Source organism: Sparus aurata, chromosome 20 (genome assembly GCF_900880675.1).
Source record: "Sparus aurata chromosome 20, fSpaAur1.1, whole genome shotgun sequence".
Lineage (NCBI taxonomy): Eukaryota > Metazoa > Chordata > Actinopteri > Spariformes > Sparidae > Sparus > Sparus aurata.
The window spans coordinates 21,439,604-21,456,738 of record NC_044206.1 but is presented as its reverse complement, the minus strand read 5'-3'; the positions used below and the strand labels follow the sequence as shown (position 1 = coordinate 21,456,738).

Sequence of the window (17,135 nt, the reverse complement as noted above, 5' to 3'; positions counted from 1 at the left end):
ATGTTTAAATGGTTACAGGTTAGCGTATAGGCCACTTTGTGTCCATTCCTGCCCTCCAGTTTCTGTGAATCTGAGTTGAGGAAGATGTTTTATTACTTTACTTTAAGAACTGAATCTGAAAAACTGAATCAGAGCCACACAGGCAGGATATTGGCTTTTCTGTAATAAATATAAAATACCAGAAAGCTGAGCGCACAACTTTTTTTTTTTTTTTTTTTTTAACAATAAATCCACAAACACCTCACTACGTTGCCAGGACTGAAATCCTTGTGCGGTATGAATTTTTAATTAAATAATAAAAATGATAAATATGACGACCAGCTGCTGCCGTGGAGCGATGAAAGTGGGCAGAGAGGAACCTGGATCGATGGAAAAACCATTGTGGAGTCCAGCAGCTCTAAAATAGATTTCAGCTCTAATGTGAGAAACAGACCACAGTGGGAGGTTTGATCCACAAACAATCTTTGACTGAGCCGCTTCAGTTCTCCAGCCTCCAAAACACCAACAAGATAATACGCAAATCAAGATAATATATTCTATTATATCCCCTTTTTTTCTGTTTAATGAAGATCATGTTAATATTTCAGTGGTTAAAATATTAATATGATCATTAAAGATACTCCATCTGCTTCTTTTTGGACGAAATACAGAGATGTTATTGGAAAAATCTTTATTAGTGAAAGTAAAATTACTCATTATGCAGGTTGTATTAGATTACAACCAGTGATTTAGGACATTTAAGTAAGTATTCTACAGAAGTACAATTTAGAGGAATTTGTATTGTATGCTACTATCGACAGCAGTTGATACTAATTACATTGCAGATTACGAACAAAACATATAATCAGCATCCTCAGTGTTTACATCATAAACTAAACTGCCAACGGTACATGACGTAATTCAAACACACTTTACTTTGTCTCCCAGATAATTTAATAAAATAAAATGTAAGGCAAAACTGCAGAAGGCACCTTGATGCTAAATGTCTCTTGTAATATTTTGCATTTTAGTATTTGTACTCTTAAGTACTGGGTCTGAGTATTGCCTCCACTACCAGTTACATTACAACACTGGATTACAGTTACTGATAGATTACGCAGAGTTTTAATGTTGAAGCTATTTGAGATGGAGCTAATTTCAACTCTTAACACAACGTTGGGTCGTTGTGAAGCATTCTTAAATAACAGTAAAGTAACTAGTGTCTGTCTGATGAATGCAGTGGAGTGAAAAGTATAATGTGTCCGACTGGCGTGTAACGTGGAAATAACTCAAGTGCCGACAGGAGACAGGATTTTAGAAATACTAAGGCCTGGAGTCTGATTCTGAATCAATAAATTAGTGTTGCAGAGGTTTTTTATTCCGTTAGATGTTAATTATGTCTGCTAGTTTTGATCTCTCCGCATAAAAAGTCTTCATGTTTTCAATCAAAGCTCCACACTGGAAACTATTCATTAATTTATTTGTTTTCCAGCCTCACAGTCAGATTAAAATACTATGAGTATTAAAATGACAAGCGACACGTCGATAAAATACAAAACACACTGTGTGTTCGTTCCACATAGTTTTGTCTGGAACATTATTATATTATTTTCCCAATAATATTTTTATACTTTAACTTAATTTTGAGTGCAAACCTTTGTGACAGAGTATTTTTACTGCTACTTGTAGTTCTACTCAAAGTTTTTGAACATCCCACTCGTTTAGATTAATGTCACAAAATACGATCAACAAAACTTAAATATTATAGTGATAAATATAAATGCGTCAGTATTTTTTATTTGTCTCCTACTTTAAAGGAACAGTTCACCCAAAAAAATGAACATTCAGTCATTAACTTCTCTCTACCAAAGTTATATTCAAACACGATATCTTTACTTTCACTCAAGTGTGACTTTTTGATTTCAGTAACACTGAATATTCACTGATCACTGACACTGATAATCAGAAAAATGCTGATTATTGGATGTGATAATCGGCTTTAATACACATATACACATGCATGCGTAATTTACCTTAACTTGTACCTTTGATACTTAATTACTTTTAATATGGGAGACTTTCACTTGTACCAAAGTGAAGTTTTAACACGATATCTTTACTTTTACTCAAGCAGGACTGTGACTTTTGGGTACTTTTGTATATTTTTCATTTTCTTTTAATACTTCCATTTGGTTTTTTTTATACTTTCACTTCACTACATTCATTTGATCACCTTAGTTACTAGTTACTTAGCAGACTGCATGCAGCATTCGAGCCAAACAGTCCAGTGTTATTTTTATTTATTTTGAAACACGGATACTAAAACTCAGACAGATGATATATTTATATTTATGATGAGTGACCATATCTTTATTCTAACTCATGTGTGACTTTTGGATACTTTTAATTATCTTTGAGTACTCCCATTTGTATATTGTATACATTCACTCCAACACATTCATTTGATCACCTTAGTTAATTTGCAGATGACATGCGGCATTAGAGCCAAACAGTCCAGTGTTATTTTCATTTATTTAAAAAACAAACAAACACACTTTTAATGACTTTTTGTGACTTTCACTTGAACCAAAGTAAGATTTTAACACAATATCTTTATTCTAACTGTGATATATATATATATATATATATATATATATATATATATATATATATATATATATATATATATTTATTTATACCATGTTTACCAGTGCGCTGTGCAGACTGAGCTGCAGTTCCTCTGTCTGTCAGCAGAGGGAAACCTCGGACCCTTTTTCCTCTCAGACCCTCAGACAATAAAAACAAGGCGACACACACATGAACACACACGAACACACACACTCGGCAGCAGCAGCAGCATCTCCTCCATTCTCAGCCCGGCATCTCGAGCTCTGTGCGCGCGGCGGTGAGCAGCTCTCTGACGGCCTTTCCGTTTTCTTTGAGGGGTGGTGGAGGTGTGTGTGTCTGATCTCATGGATACATGGCCGCCGAGCTGCGACTAGACATGTAGCCGCCAGGATGCCCGCCGACTACATCTGTCGTTTGCTCCTGCTCGGGTCGGTGTGCGCGGTTTGGGAGGCGCTGGCCAAATCTCTTCCAGATCAGGGCGCAGTGGGTAAGCGTCGCCATACAAGATACAAGGAGGGTGGAGGAGTGGAGGAGTGGAGGGGGGGATGCAGCAGCAGCAGCAGCAGCACAATGAGCAGAGATGGGAGTGGTTGCAACATTTTTTTTTTTATGGCTTTTGTCGATCGAAGCAGTCGATGAGTGCAGCGCTCCTGGTTTTTTGGATGTGTGTTTGTCGCGTCCTGATGTCAGATTCGATGCTATAGATGCGTTTAATGTCCGCGAGCTGAGAGCACGCGCAGGGCCACGCTGTGTTATTGTGCTCAGATCATTGGAGAGAGAGAGAGGAAGAGAAAGAAGGAGTCAGGCCTCTAAAATAATACAGTCTGCTGTGATGTCAGGCTGCGATCAGGCCTGCACAGTGATAATGACAAGAGAGCAGGGATGTGATCAACACACACACGATCACATCCCTGCTCTCATTATTGTCATTATCACTGTGCCAGATTTCATGTTTTGGGATCAGAACAAACAACCTTCTGCTGCTGCAGCCTGTTTATGTTGTGCTGTTCTTCTTTTTGAAGGACATTATGTAATTACTGTGCATTATTCATGCTTCAAGCTATTCTGAGCTGCACTTGCTCGAAACGGCTGAATGTAACTAAGTACTTTTACTTGAGTGTTTCACAAAGGACATGTTAAATTTTTTTACTTGCAGGCTTTAAAACACACAAAGAGCATCAGCTGATGTTATTGTACGATGTGTTGTAGGTTAAACTACTCAACAGGACAAGGCCCAAGCGATGAACGATGTTTGGAGACAGTACCAATATAATTTTTAGGAAGTAGGAATGAAAAATATGGATTTATTTCAGCCGATACGATAACCAATAATCACCTGACCCTCTCGGCCGATACCGATAAAATAAACGATAATAGAAACCAAAATTTTAATGCTTTTTCTCATACACACACCTGAGTGTGAGAAAGGCTAAGACGTAGTAAGGAAATTAGCAAGATTTTATGGTTAAACTTGAAGATCGTTCCCTCGTGTTGTGTCCGATGGCAGTTAATGTAAATGTTCCATTATGTGCCAATAATTTATCCATCTGATAAATATCGTTATGCCTGATGTATAAAAATCAGAGACTGACGATATTTGGTGAAGAAAATACACGTCAGCATAATTTACTCAAGTATTGTTCTTGATTACAATTCTACTTGAGTGTTTTCATATACTTCCCCTACTCTACATTTATTTGACACATTTAGTTACTAGTTACTTTGCGGTATTCAGAGTATTCAGTGTTTATAAGCTGTTAATTGTGACATGCTAGCAATCAGATATTGTTGTGGACGGGACATTCGCCACATCAGAACCAAGTAGCACCTTTTTAAATGTGTTTATTTTATCGGCAATCCGTCAGAAAAATCACAGATATATATATGTGTGTGTGTGTGTGTATATATATATATATATATATATATATATATATATATATATATATATATATATATATATATATATATATATATATGATTATCGGAACACAATAATTAACCACTATCCCTACGACATTAGAGTGTTGTAGGGGATGATGTGTTTTCGTAGGCTAGCCCAGAAGTTAGCATCATGCTGTTTCCCTCGACAAAAAGCCTGTGGGAGTTTTGAATTTCATTTTTTAATGTCTGCGAAAATAAAGTTTATGATACTTACACGTTTCTGATCACACTGATCAGCACCACAAAATCTGTCCAGGAGTAAATGTTTGGCTATAAACAGACGACATCACATCGACTAATCGTTACTTTTAATTCAGTGAAGGATCTTAGCAGTTCTTCCAACTCTAGTTTTTTAATCTCTAAACTGTGATTTTTTTTGGTCTTTTAGAATCTAATTTAGTTTTAAGTGAAATTGATTTTGCTCCCCAGCTGCTGCCTGACTGATTAAATTGTCGGTTAATTGATACCTCAGGTGTGTTTTTGGAACAGCTCAGCACTTCGGATGACCTGCAGTAATTCTCAACAAGCAATTAGCGTTTAAAGAAATCAGCACAGCCGCAGGATGTGGAGGACATGTTGTGCTTCAGAGCTGATTAATAATCTGAATGCCGAACAGATTGTAGAGACGCATGAGGTCAATTGCGATTTGTGATTCTGGGCCATGTTAATACAATTTACTTGATTGATTGACTGATTGATTGGTTGATCAGTCAGTCAAATTAAATCTGCAACCATTCTGGTTACCCTTACAAAAACATTTGGTACTGTACCACATGCACCTATTGTACATTTCTGTGGTGTATCCACAGGGTGTATTGTACAAAGACCTGGTGGTAATTGTACCCTACACCCTGTGGTATTGTACCCTCCACTTGGTGGTAATTGTACCCTACACCTTGTGGTATTGTACCCTCCACTTGGTGGTAATTGTACCCTACACCTTGTGGTATTGTACCCTACACTTGGTGGTAATTGTACCCTACACCTTGTGGTATTGTGTCCTCCACTTGGTGGTAATTGCACCCTACACCCTGTGGTATTGTACCCTCCATTCGGTGGTAATTGTACCCTACACCTTGTGGTATTGTACCTTACACCTGGTGGTACTGTACCCTACATCCTGCGGTAATGTACCCTACACTTAGTGGTATTGTACCCTATACCCTGAGGTATTGTACCCTGCACCTTGTGGTATTGTACCCTGCACCTTTTGGTATTGTACCCTACATCTGAGGTATTGTACCCTACACCCTGAGGTATTGTACCCTACACCCTGCGGTATTGTACCCTACACCCAGTGGTACTGTACCCTACATCCTGCGGTAATGTACCCTACACTTAGTGGTATTGTACCCTATACCCTGAGGTATTGTACCCTGCACCTTGTGGTATTGTACCCTGCACCTTTTGGTATTGTACCCTACATCTGAGGTATTGTACCCCACACCCAGTGGTATTGTACCCTGTACCCTGCGGTAATGTACCCTACACCCAGTGGTATTGTACCCTATACCCAGTGGTATTGTACCCTACACCCTGAGGTATTGTACCCTATACCCTGAGGTATTGTACCCTACACCCAGTGGTACTGTACCCTACATCCTGCGGTAATGTACCCTACACTTAGTGGTATTGTACCCTATACCCTGAGGTATTGTACCCTGCACCTTGTGGTATTGTACCCTGCACCTTTTGGTATTGTACCCTACATCCGAGGTATTGTACCCTACACCCAGTGGTATTGTACCCTGTACCCTGCGGTAATGTACCCTACACCCAGTGGTATTTACCCTATACCCAGTGGTATTGTACCCTATACCCTGAGGTATTGTACCCTACACCCTGAGGTATTGTACCCTACACCCTGAGGTATTGTACCCTGCAAACAAGGGAACATTTCAGTCTTTTCTGACACTTGATGAATAGCTGATAATTTCCAAAAAAGATCAGTAATAATAACAATAATAATAATAATAATAATGATAATACTAAAAAAATTATATTGATATTCCCCTATATTGGGCCAGTGATGACATGTAGAAGAAAACAAAGTTTTAACTGTTGTTTATAATTAAAGAATGAAATGGCAAAACTTGCTATCTAAAAGACAAAAATCCTCACAAAATATCAGTTTCCTGCCTCCGACAGTCTGAATTTAGGCTACACAGATCTATCTCAGTCCAGAGAAGTGGTTACTCTGAGTTTTAAGAGGGTGAACACTCCACTGAATCTCAGCCGAACTGATATTGAAGCCCTTGGAGTGAGTGAACATTCCCAGACTCTTGATGTGACACTGTGACTCTCAGTGTTTGTGTCAATGGAGCCGCTTCAAGCTACAGAGTTCCACAGATGGAGGAAATCCTCTCCACACACACACAAGGGAGCCTTTATTGGACCAATTATGGTAATGGCTGAAAGCATTTACACGCATACAATGGACATGAACACACCACACACACACTGCACACACACACATACATGCTTATGCAGCCATTAGTGCTGTCAGTGAGAAGTTGTGGGTTTGTCACTCGAGGCCTGGAGGGTTTTAGAGGACGACAGCTCGTGGTGCTACAGGGAGCTGAGCTGAGCCGAGCTGAGCCGAGCTGAGCTGAGCGAGGCGGCCAGCGTTTTTGGAGAGTCAGCGTGTATCCATGGAAACATCCCCAGCGTGACCCACATCCACAGCGTCCAAGAGGCGAGATGAGAAACAAAATGTTCTGGGGCTGAAAAAACACGGGAGGATGGAGGGCAGGAAGGGCCACGCGATGGATTTGTGATGGGTGTGTCTGTGATGACTACAGGCATCATCATCATCACAATAATCCAACACGCCTGGAAGTGATGTGTCTTCAGATGAAGTTCAGGGACTGATGTGAGGGGAATACAGGAAAACAACAGGAAGTTAGTTATTGTAGCGTTTGACGTGGTCGTATCAACGCAGGACAACCCTTTTTTAGGGGGGCTAGTAGCAGAAAACGGCACAATAACTGTCATCAACATGACGTCTGAATCAATATGTATCAAAAATACTGTATAGTTTACAACACTAACAGATAATAATGTTAATATATAGTTTTTAATATGCACATTTAGACAGAACAGTGGTGTGGACCTGCTCTACACTCGTCTTCCCTCTGTGGCTCATTTTTATTCCAGATGATCGTAACACTGTTCCCTGCATGTTGTTGACCTTATCAGTCTGCCAAGGATGATTTGATAAATTGAGCCATACTCAAGTGTGATTACTGCTTTAATGCTTCAGTATAATCTGACTGCAGACCAGCAGAATTATAAATCTCTGCTCTTGAGTGGAACAAGAAATCTATGACATAGGGAAGAGAGAGCTGGAATTGGGTTTATACGTGGTATTTACAAACATGCATTGTGAGGATGTACACTGCAGCATATTCCCAAGTTGTCATAACAATTATCTTTATTTGAAATAATAATTGGTTTCGTAACCTAAAAGTGAACCTCATCAAAGTATCTGTTGATTAGTTCTTTGTTTAAATCGTTAATTGTCTTTCATAATCCTTTTTCCGTCAGACCAGCAGCCTAAAACCTGAATAAACTCAATTTAAAATGTTATAAAAACAGACACAATCATTAACAACAAATGTTTGGGGGTGTTTTTTTGTTGATAAATGACTTTAACAATGGATTCTCGAAATTGTTTTTGTTGATTGATTAACTGAGGTTCCAGAAGTAAATGAACTTGTTTCCATTTTCGCTGATTAATTTTCTGTCATTGCTCGAACCGATCGGTAGTTTCATCTCTCTGCCGAATCCTCTGACGGCTCTCTTCCCCCCTTTTTTGTTTCTCGCAGAGGTGCAAATTAAAGTCCAGGTGTTCGACAACAGCGACCTGTCTCCATTGGCCGGCGCTCAGGTGGAAGTCCACGGCAACCAGACCGTGTTGGCGTCGAGCCGGGCCGGCGGCGATGGCGTCCTGAGGGTCAGCTTCCTGTACCGCACGGGAACATGGGTCGTCATCACGGCCTCCAAACAAGACTACGTCACCAACTCGGTGCCCTGGCACTCGAGTCGCATCCCCTGTGAGTCAAGAATGATTCTGATGACTCTGTCTGCATCTGAGGTGTTACATCAACATTCACTCAGGATCATAATGTTGGATATTAAATGTCTGACTGTCAGTGAATGTCACACCTCTAAACTAGGATTGTTATGACTGTAGCTGCAGGAGGGTGTTTCAGCTTCAGTCAGAATCATCGAGCTTCAGTAAACACTGTCGCAGCTCATCGACGCTGTCAGCGCTGTCAGTTTAGGCAATGACCTCATTTCATTTAAACAAATGAATCATTTTGTTGTGTTAATTTTAGTTTCTCTCTGTTTCTTCAGTGTACGCGTCAGTGAGCCTGTACCTGCTGGTTCAGAGGCCAGGAACTCTCATCCTGTACGATGACGTCCTGCAGGTGCTGTCCGGGTCTCCAGGTAAAGAAAAAGAAGACGTGCACGCTCACTTATCGTGCTACATGTTGAATTTATGAGGGATTAACAGAAACAGTAATCATGAATCAGAACAACGTTTATGATTCAGACCTTTTAGGTGTCGACGGTCTTGTTTCTATCACTCGTGAGTCGCTCTCACCCTCTGACAGTCGTTCTGTCATCACGTCTTAATTTAGTCTGTCTCCAGCAGGGAGTGAGGACGCGTTCACACCCCTCTCTCCTCTCCGCTTCACATTAGCATGACCCTGTGTTATTTGCCGCTGCTGTCGCCATGGCAACAGCTGCAGCACTTTGTTGTAGTTTCCACAAAAACAGCTCAATCGCAGCCTCCTCCTCATCTCTGTGAGACACTGACATACCTACACCTTTTTCAAGACGCGTGAGGTGTTTGTAGGGTTCACAGACCCCGGAGGTGTGACTGAATGTTTTTTTTTGTTTTTTTTTTCAGGAGCTCGTAATCAGCCGCTGGTGCAGCTCCAGAGGAAGTCCCTCCAGCTGCCGTCCAACTCCAACTACACGGCGCTGTCCGCCGCGCTGACCACAGCCAGGACTCAGTACGAGATCGGAGGCTTCCCGTTCCTCCTGGGCCAAGAGACCAACAGCTCAGGTCGGTGTCGGTCTCAGAAGTCACAAACCCTTTTCACACAGAGAAGTCGCATTATCGACGCAGCGGTGGTTCGCCAATTCTCCGCCATTGGTCGTTCACACAGAGGGTTTTTCTAATGAAATACATTTTTTACTATACATGCTTTACAGGCGTCGTTTTGTTATGTGTCTTAATTTAGTTAAATAATGTTGTTTCAACACATTTTCTGTTACAGCTCGCAGGTTTCCAAATTTAAGGGATCCTTGTCAAAAACACGATTACGTAGAAATTATAAACATCAACAAATATACTGCCAACAGATTTGTTTGTTCTCTCACTTCAATTCCATGCACAAACAATTCTGGGCCGATACAGATGTTTACTTAAAAAACATATTTTAAACAATGTAATTTTATTAACAATGCACTGAAAAAAAAAAAAGACAAAGTGTGAATAAACAAACACAAATCCAGTAAAAGAAACACACACGCATCCGTCAACACAAGAACAAAAAAGGAAACGTCAGACCGGTCACAAAGAAACCAGAGGAATAAAGAATAGATTGATAACGATGCATTAAGTTTCAGCCTCCATATTTGCCACAAGTTTGATTAAGAAACGTTATTTAGATAAGAATTTGAAAAAACTATTTTGACATGTATTTTTTCTTTTGTTAGTTGTTTTTTTGGTGTTTATTCCCCCTTTTGTGCCGAAGAAACAAAGAAATCTTCTTCTACAGAATCAAATAAATTGACCTGTTTTAAAGCCATTCAGCCCTCCGTTACACTCTCTTTGCAAGAGCACAAATAAGATCATACAAATGTATAAAAACCTTTCATGAGCTGTTTTTTGAAAAACAACTGCCTCAAATGATGCCTCGATGATAAGTATTTTCAGGAGTTACAGCCTAAAAAACTGACAGCAGCGATGTGACAAGCCAGTAGATCATGAATCTGCTGCCACGAAACTGACACATCAGATAAAATCATCGGCCGCCGCTATCAGTCAATCAGTGTCGTTATTTGTAGCTGTCAACAAAGTGGATGTCAGCCGATACTAATGTTCTGCCGACTTGGGTGCGTCTCTGCTATAATCACATTACAGCATTTGATTAAATGATTGAGTGCCAGATATCTGAATTTACTGCTCACCATGGAGTAAAATACTGAGTGTGAAGGAGGAAACAAGGGACTCAATCAATCAGCCTCAAATAAAACATCCATCATCTGTTCAATCATTTCAGCATATAGAAAGATCTGTAAAATTCCTGTCGAAGCTGACGTCTGTGATTCTTCCCTCTGCAGGTGCAGAGACCGGGTGGACCGACCTGACCGCTCTGGCCGTGGTCAGCATTCAGCTCTTCGACAAAGATGGCAGCGCGATCCAGGTCTCAGATCCGATCCACATCTCTGTGCCGCTGCCGTCCGACACCCGAAACAGGATGGCCACGAGTGTTCCTGCTTGGCTGTATCAGCCTAAGACGGGTGAGGGAAACACAGAAATCATGCTCACTGTGATGCTGCTCGGCTGACATGAGGTCATAAATCATAATAAGCGCTCTTAACGTAACGTAACGTTTGTCTGCAGGACTGTGGGTGAGGAACGGGACGGGCTACATCAAGAAGGACGGGCCTCAGTTCGTGTGGAACGTGGTGGTTCCTCAGATGGGATACTGGCTGGCTGCCTTCCCTTCATCATCAGGTACTTGAACTCATCTCACCCCCTCGCTCCGCTCTGCTGTCTGAGCTGTTTTCCGTCAGCAGTGTTGCTGCTGAACCAGCTGATGTTCCTGTCGATCTCCCAGAGGGGGGGGGGGGGGGGGGGGGGAAATGACGTAATGCTCTCTGGGCTGCTGAAGGCCAGGTGCTGTTACATAAATTCATCATAGCAAATTAAATCAGCACATTGAGACACTTAAAAAGCACCACATTTATGCTTTTCTTCCCCTGATAGAAGTTGAATTACATAAAGATAAAAACATTATTATTTCCCACCTAGAAACAAACAAAGTGTTCGTGCCGCAGAGCTCCTTTATTGTCCCAGAACTATTATAAACACATCATTGAGCGAGGGCGATATGTCCTCGGAATAATGTTGAGATATTTTTACGCTTTGTTGCAAAATTATACTCACAAGTTTATCCAAGTAAAGGTATCTTGTTTAAGTCGCCTCTCGTAATGATTCTTGATGAAGGTCTTAAAGTATCTGATATTTTATGTACTAATATATTTAAAGAGCAAGTACCCGTAGTGTACAGTATACCGAGTGATTCCTGATTTGTCTTGCAGGATTGGGTCTGTCTCATCCCGGTTTGAGGGACATCACCACCTACCACACCCTCTTCCTGCTCTCCATCCTGGGCTCGCTGGCCCTGCTGGTGCTCATCCTGCTCTGTGTGCTGCTCTACTACTGCAGGTGTGGGGAGCGTAGACGCAGGTCTCAGTTTTAGGTTTCTATCAACAGCAAAAATGAAACAACCTGATGTGGCTGCGGGATTAATTTTCAGGCTCTCATTAGATCGGACTCTCCTTGTAATCCCCAGGCATGATGACGGGTGCTTCTTTCATTTCTGACCTTCGGTGTCTGTTTATGTTTTCAGGCGGAAGTGTTTAAAGCCTCGTCGACAGCAAGGGAAACCCCACGCTGCCAATCTCAACGGAGCCAAGAGAGACCAGGGTACGTCCACGTCACGCCTGAATCTGATCTGCGGCGGCCACGTTGAGTCCGGCACCTCCAACGACAAATCCGACATGTCCCCGTCTCGAGACTACCAGAGCTCGAGAGAGGACTTAACCAAGCATGTTCCAGCTCACATGCTGCGACACGCCAAGGGAAAAAATGCGTCGGGTCCTCAGCGAGGCGAAAGCTTCCCCATGAAGGTGACGCGAGCCACCGAGACCAACAACCTGGACAACCCTCTGCTGCATGAAGACTACAACCGGAGCTACAGCCCCATGGAGGGCAAGGAGTCCGAGTATCACCGACACCACAACGCCAACGACAATCGAGGATACTCCTCCGATCCCCCGTCGCCGCCTCGCTTCCAAGGGTACGTGCCAAGCCAGTCAGACAAACCGCCTGAATATTCAGCCGCAGCTGCAGACAGCCTCGCCAGGCCCACGTCCCTCAACACCCAGCCGGGTCAGATCATCTTCTGCAGCTCCATCGACCAGATGAAGGAGAACATGTACCGCAGCATGGTGCCGACCCTCGTCATCCCGGCCCACTACATGCGCCTGCCCTCAGAGTTTTCTGGTAAAGACGGAAAGGACGGGAAGGATCAAGACAAAGACGGCGCACAGATGGGAGGAGGCCAGCAGCATCACCACCACCACCTTCAGAAACAAGGCGGGCAGCAGCAGGGTGGATCCCAAGGTGACGACTCCGAGGAGCCGAGCTGGGCGTCCGACTCCTCCGGCGGACCGGTGACCATCCCGGTGCTCTTCAACGACTCCACGATGGCGCAGATGAACGGCGAGCTGCAGGCGCTGACGGAGAAGAAGCTGCTGGAGTTGGGGGTCAAACAGCACCCGAGGGCGTGGTTCATCTCTCTGGATGGACGCAACAACGCCCACGTGCGCCACTCTTACATAGATGTTGGGAATGATCTCAGCGGCGGCGGTGGCGGCGGTGGTGGCGGCGGCCCTTTCTTGAGTGTTTCCAGCAGCTCCGCCCGAGACATCAACCTGGAACCACCTCTGGAGGCTCAAGAACGCAAGTCAGCGATCAACCGGAAGGGAAAAGACGACCGCTGGGGGACGGGAGGACGGAAGGGCCACGGCGTTAGCGGCGGTGGGAAGAGTTACTCCAAGCTGGCCTACCCCGACCACAGCGAGCCGAGCAGCAGCGAGGGACGCCCGGTCTCCCCCGAGGAGAACTCCCTCACCCCTCTCCTCGACGAAGGTCCGTCCTCCCGAGGGTCCACCATCCCCAGGAGAGGACGCAGCCGGGTGAACAGCAGCCGCAGCAGCAACAGCGAGAACCGCCGCGACTCCATGACGAGCCCCGAGGACGATCCCGACGACAAAGACGAGAACAAGAAGAGCCCCTGGCAGAAAATCGAAGACAGGCCTCTGATGGTCTTCCACCCCAGGAAGTGAGCTGTTCGGACCTAGCGCTGGACCTTTGAATGATCTCTTTAGAGGGGGAATCTGAGTGATGTTTTCACAATAAGCACAACCGAGCTTCACTGGTCCATTTTCAGGTTGTTGTTTGACCTTTGACCTTTGACCTTTGTGTTCCTGGTGAGGTGGCGTTGCACTTTGATTGCTCTCGTAGTCTCACTGTCAGTTAATCTTACTGCTTTTCCACTGAGATGATCTACCGTGTGCTGATCCAGTTTATTGTGAATTCTGTCACCTATCACATCACTGAACCATCGTCTGAGCCATTGCATATACTGACTGTGGAAATAGCCATTTTATAGAGCAAAATATAAGAACGAAGCACTTACTAATAATTTGATAATGTTGATTGATACTTACCAAGTATTTGAAGGTTTTTTAAGGGATTGATGGATGTTTAGGTGGGTTAGATTTCCGTCCTCGGACACTTGATGGTATAAAATGTGCGCCTGTGACTACTCCCCTCCCTAAACTGTAAGTAGGATGAGTTTATTTTGAAGGAAACAGCTTCTCGATGCTTGAGTATGTAGGAAACGTATCCATTTTTCTTGAGCCCCTGTGAACGGATCATGCAATCTTTAAAGTCCGACGCGCGACTTGCATTTTGCTCCTTCAGGGATGTACTTGATTTCCTCTTCCTCCTGTACTGTGTTCATGTGTTCAAATTACTTATCCAGATATTAATGATTTGAAATGTGGAGCATCGTCTTTAAATGAACAGTTCAACCACAAACTCAGTCATGTACTACTCACATGCTGATGGAAAGGCGGGTGAAGTTTCGTGGTCCACAGATCATTCCGGGAGCTTCACAGCAAAACAGCGTTGAAGCGTTTTCCTGAACAACTGAAGTAAATGGAGACTTGTTTTAAAATGTAAAAAAAGAAACGATTTTAAATCAAAATGATGCCGAATTACCTATTAGCCGCTCCTGTTTGCAGTGTACCCATAGATGTACAGACAACTCCCACTGAATCACTTTGACACTGAAGAAAACTTAAAAATCTGATTAATCTCAGGCAAGTTCTGCAGTAATGAGGAGCGTCTTTCTAAGATGGACAGAAATAATGATATTCTTTAATATAAAGTATATGTGTATTATGTGTGTGTGCCCAAAGATCCTAAATTGATTTAAAAAGACGTTAATTACAACTTTTTCTTGTTTAAACCTTCGCTGTAGCTGCTAGGATAAAAACATTAGCATTAGCACCTCGTCTGAAGTGGGCGCACAAACTCGACAGCATGGTGAGGGTGTAAATAATGTACTCAAATTAATTTGGGATCTGGGGACTTTCAGAGACTTGGATTACACCCAAGAACCCAAATTAACTTGAAAAGATGAAAAAGCCATTGAGGCGCGGCCGAGCTTGTGCGCCCATCTGCTTATGTTCTTCAAGCTTAACAGCTACAGTGAAGGTTTCACCTTTAAAAAAAAGGCTGTAAGTAACGTCTTTTCAGATCAATTTGGGATCTTGAACCTCCCAGAGACGGAATAGATGGATGCACAATTTTTTCGGATGATATAAATAACCTGTTTTAACATCATTTTTGGATCTCAGGGCTTTTATGAGACTTGGATGACTCCAGAACCATTTTATGTTTGGTTCTTTTTGGTTGTTTTTTTATGTAAAGCAAGTTTCCATCTACTTCAGTTGTTCCTCAGTTTTGCCGTGGAGCTCCTGAAATGTTTTGCCGACTATGAAACTCGACCTGACTTCCGATCAGCATTTGAGTGAGGAGACAATGACTGACTTCTCATTTTTAAGTGAGCTGTTCCTTTCAGTCTTTCTGTCATCCTTCCTGTCATCGGTGATCTACACTTCTGCCAAAATTTTCGCATTTCTGCCTTTCTCCTGTCGTCGGCCGACAAAGTTGTGTAAATAGATTCCCCAGACGTTTGAAAGACCATTTGGTAAAGATAGGTTGCATGCATACAACATGAATGTATGAAATAAAAACCGAAGGCACCAAAACGCCCCCCCCCCCCACCACCACAGTTCTTCGGGCTCCTGCGTAGACGACCCAGCCAATCGCCAAGAAAAAGTCTGAACGGATCATCACTTTACTTGAAGACTTCCTGTTTGATTTTGAGATCTAGTGAGGGTTGTTTGTAGACAGGGCCTGTACCACTTCTCTCCTGTAAGTGCCTTCTTTCACGTAGGATCGAGTGATAGGCATGCAGGTCCCTTTTTAACATGCAGTTAATCGCCACCTGAACTGAGCTGCCGACGTCGGCGGGCACTGATAAGCACACTGCACCGTGGTAACAGCGACACGCGTCACTCCGGGGAGCATGCCTGCCAAACCTGACAACTTTTTCTCGCGGCTGTGACGTCCTTGAATATCTTGATTTCTTGTATCTATCCTCTTTTTCACCAAACTTGTAAATGGTATGATGAACTATATGAGATTTTATGTGTATACGACGTGCATGTAACATGTAGAATAGGGTGTTTTTAAAAACGAAAAAAAAAAACTTTTTTGAAAACGATTCCGGGATGTTTTGGCACAACGCCGCGATGCGCCGACGCATTGAGTCGTGTTGCCAAATGAACTTGGTTATTATGAAGATACACTGACTTTTTTTTTTTCTCTCCCTCGATCCAGTTCTAGCAACATTCACTTCCGGTCGTAAATGTTTACAACGATAACATACTGACCAACACGCTCACGCTGTTACTAGCATCACCACTGCCTCTGACGCATCCGCAACTGTGAACTTAATTACGTCATCTCGCAGATTCGTGAACGTTTAGGGAAAAAACCTGAAGAGGTTAATGTTTCCTGTTTTCTTTTTTCGCAGAGTTGATTACGAAGTGAAAATCTCGGAAGGCTGTACAAATATCATGCTGACTTGTTGGTCCTTTCCACCATTTTGCTTGCTGTTCATAAGCCTGTGTCGGTCGCCTGCAGCTCTTAACTGAAAATGTGATGTAACTGAAAGAGTGAAGCGATTCCTGCTGAACCGTCGCGTCCTCTGCTGTAAATGTACGTTCTTTTTTGGACCAGATATGGAATTATTGAGTTGTGCAATCGTGGCTTTCCTTGCTTGTTTTTGTTTCAGAAAACTCTGTTTTCTCGGTAGATTTTGTGAACTTGTGTTTGGACGGCAGAGTATTTAGGCGGGAACCGAAACCTCCCAGTCGGACACGTGAATCGCTCTGTTGGATCTTTGATGGCACAAATACGTGTGAGGGCGAGGGAGGATTGACCTGTAGGCCTTCATCCTGTGCAGTATAAATCATTTGCTTCATTAAACCTGGTCAGTTGTTTGTAAACTGTAAATTGATTCTTTCTGTACATGAGACAAACTAGAAATAAATTTGTTCCCACGGTCAGTCGGCGTCTGTGATTTTATTTTGAAGTGCAGAAAAGCTGAACGGCAAAGTAAAGGAATAACAAACATTTA

The 17,135-nt window shown here is 42.9% G+C and overlaps 1 protein-coding gene across 2 annotated transcripts; it reads left to right on the top strand.

Annotated features, from left to right (window-relative positions):
• The first annotated feature begins 2,750 nt into the window (after nucleotides 1-2,750).
• fam171a2b (family with sequence similarity 171 member A2b) lies at nucleotides 2,751-17,064 on the top strand. Of its 2 annotated transcripts, none has more exons than XM_030399192.1 (8): nucleotides 2,751-3,094; nucleotides 8,376-8,603; nucleotides 8,908-9,000; nucleotides 9,467-9,625; nucleotides 10,909-11,088; nucleotides 11,192-11,305; nucleotides 11,893-12,019; nucleotides 12,204-17,064. In XM_030399192.1, the coding sequence occupies exons 1-8, from the start codon at nucleotides 2,797-2,799 to the stop codon at nucleotides 13,702-13,704; spliced, it is 2,700 nt and encodes an 899-aa protein (XP_030255052.1). In that variant the 5' UTR covers nucleotides 2,751-2,796; the 3' UTR covers nucleotides 13,705-17,064. The 2 variants fall into 2 exon arrangements, with proteins under 2 accessions (XP_030255052.1, XP_030255051.1); XM_030399191.1 differs by having other exon boundaries at nucleotides 11,893-12,040.
• The last annotated feature ends 71 nt before the right edge of the window (nucleotides 17,065-17,135 follow it).

What these genes read in the sequence shown, in the direction of transcription:
- fam171a2b (XM_030399191.1), top strand. Translation starts at nt 2,797, where the DNA reads ATGAACACACACGAACACACACACTCGGCAGCAGCAGCAGCATCTCCT. An exon ending in TCCAGATCAGGGCGCAGTGG is followed by an intron (nt 3,095 to 8,375) that starts GTAAGCGTCGCC and finishes TGTTTCTCGCAG; the next exon opens with AGGTGCAAATTAAAGTCCAG. An exon ending in CCAAGAGACCAACAGCTCAG is followed by an intron (nt 9,626 to 10,908) that starts GTCGGTGTCGGT and finishes TTCCCTCTGCAG; the next exon opens with GTGCAGAGACCGGGTGGACC.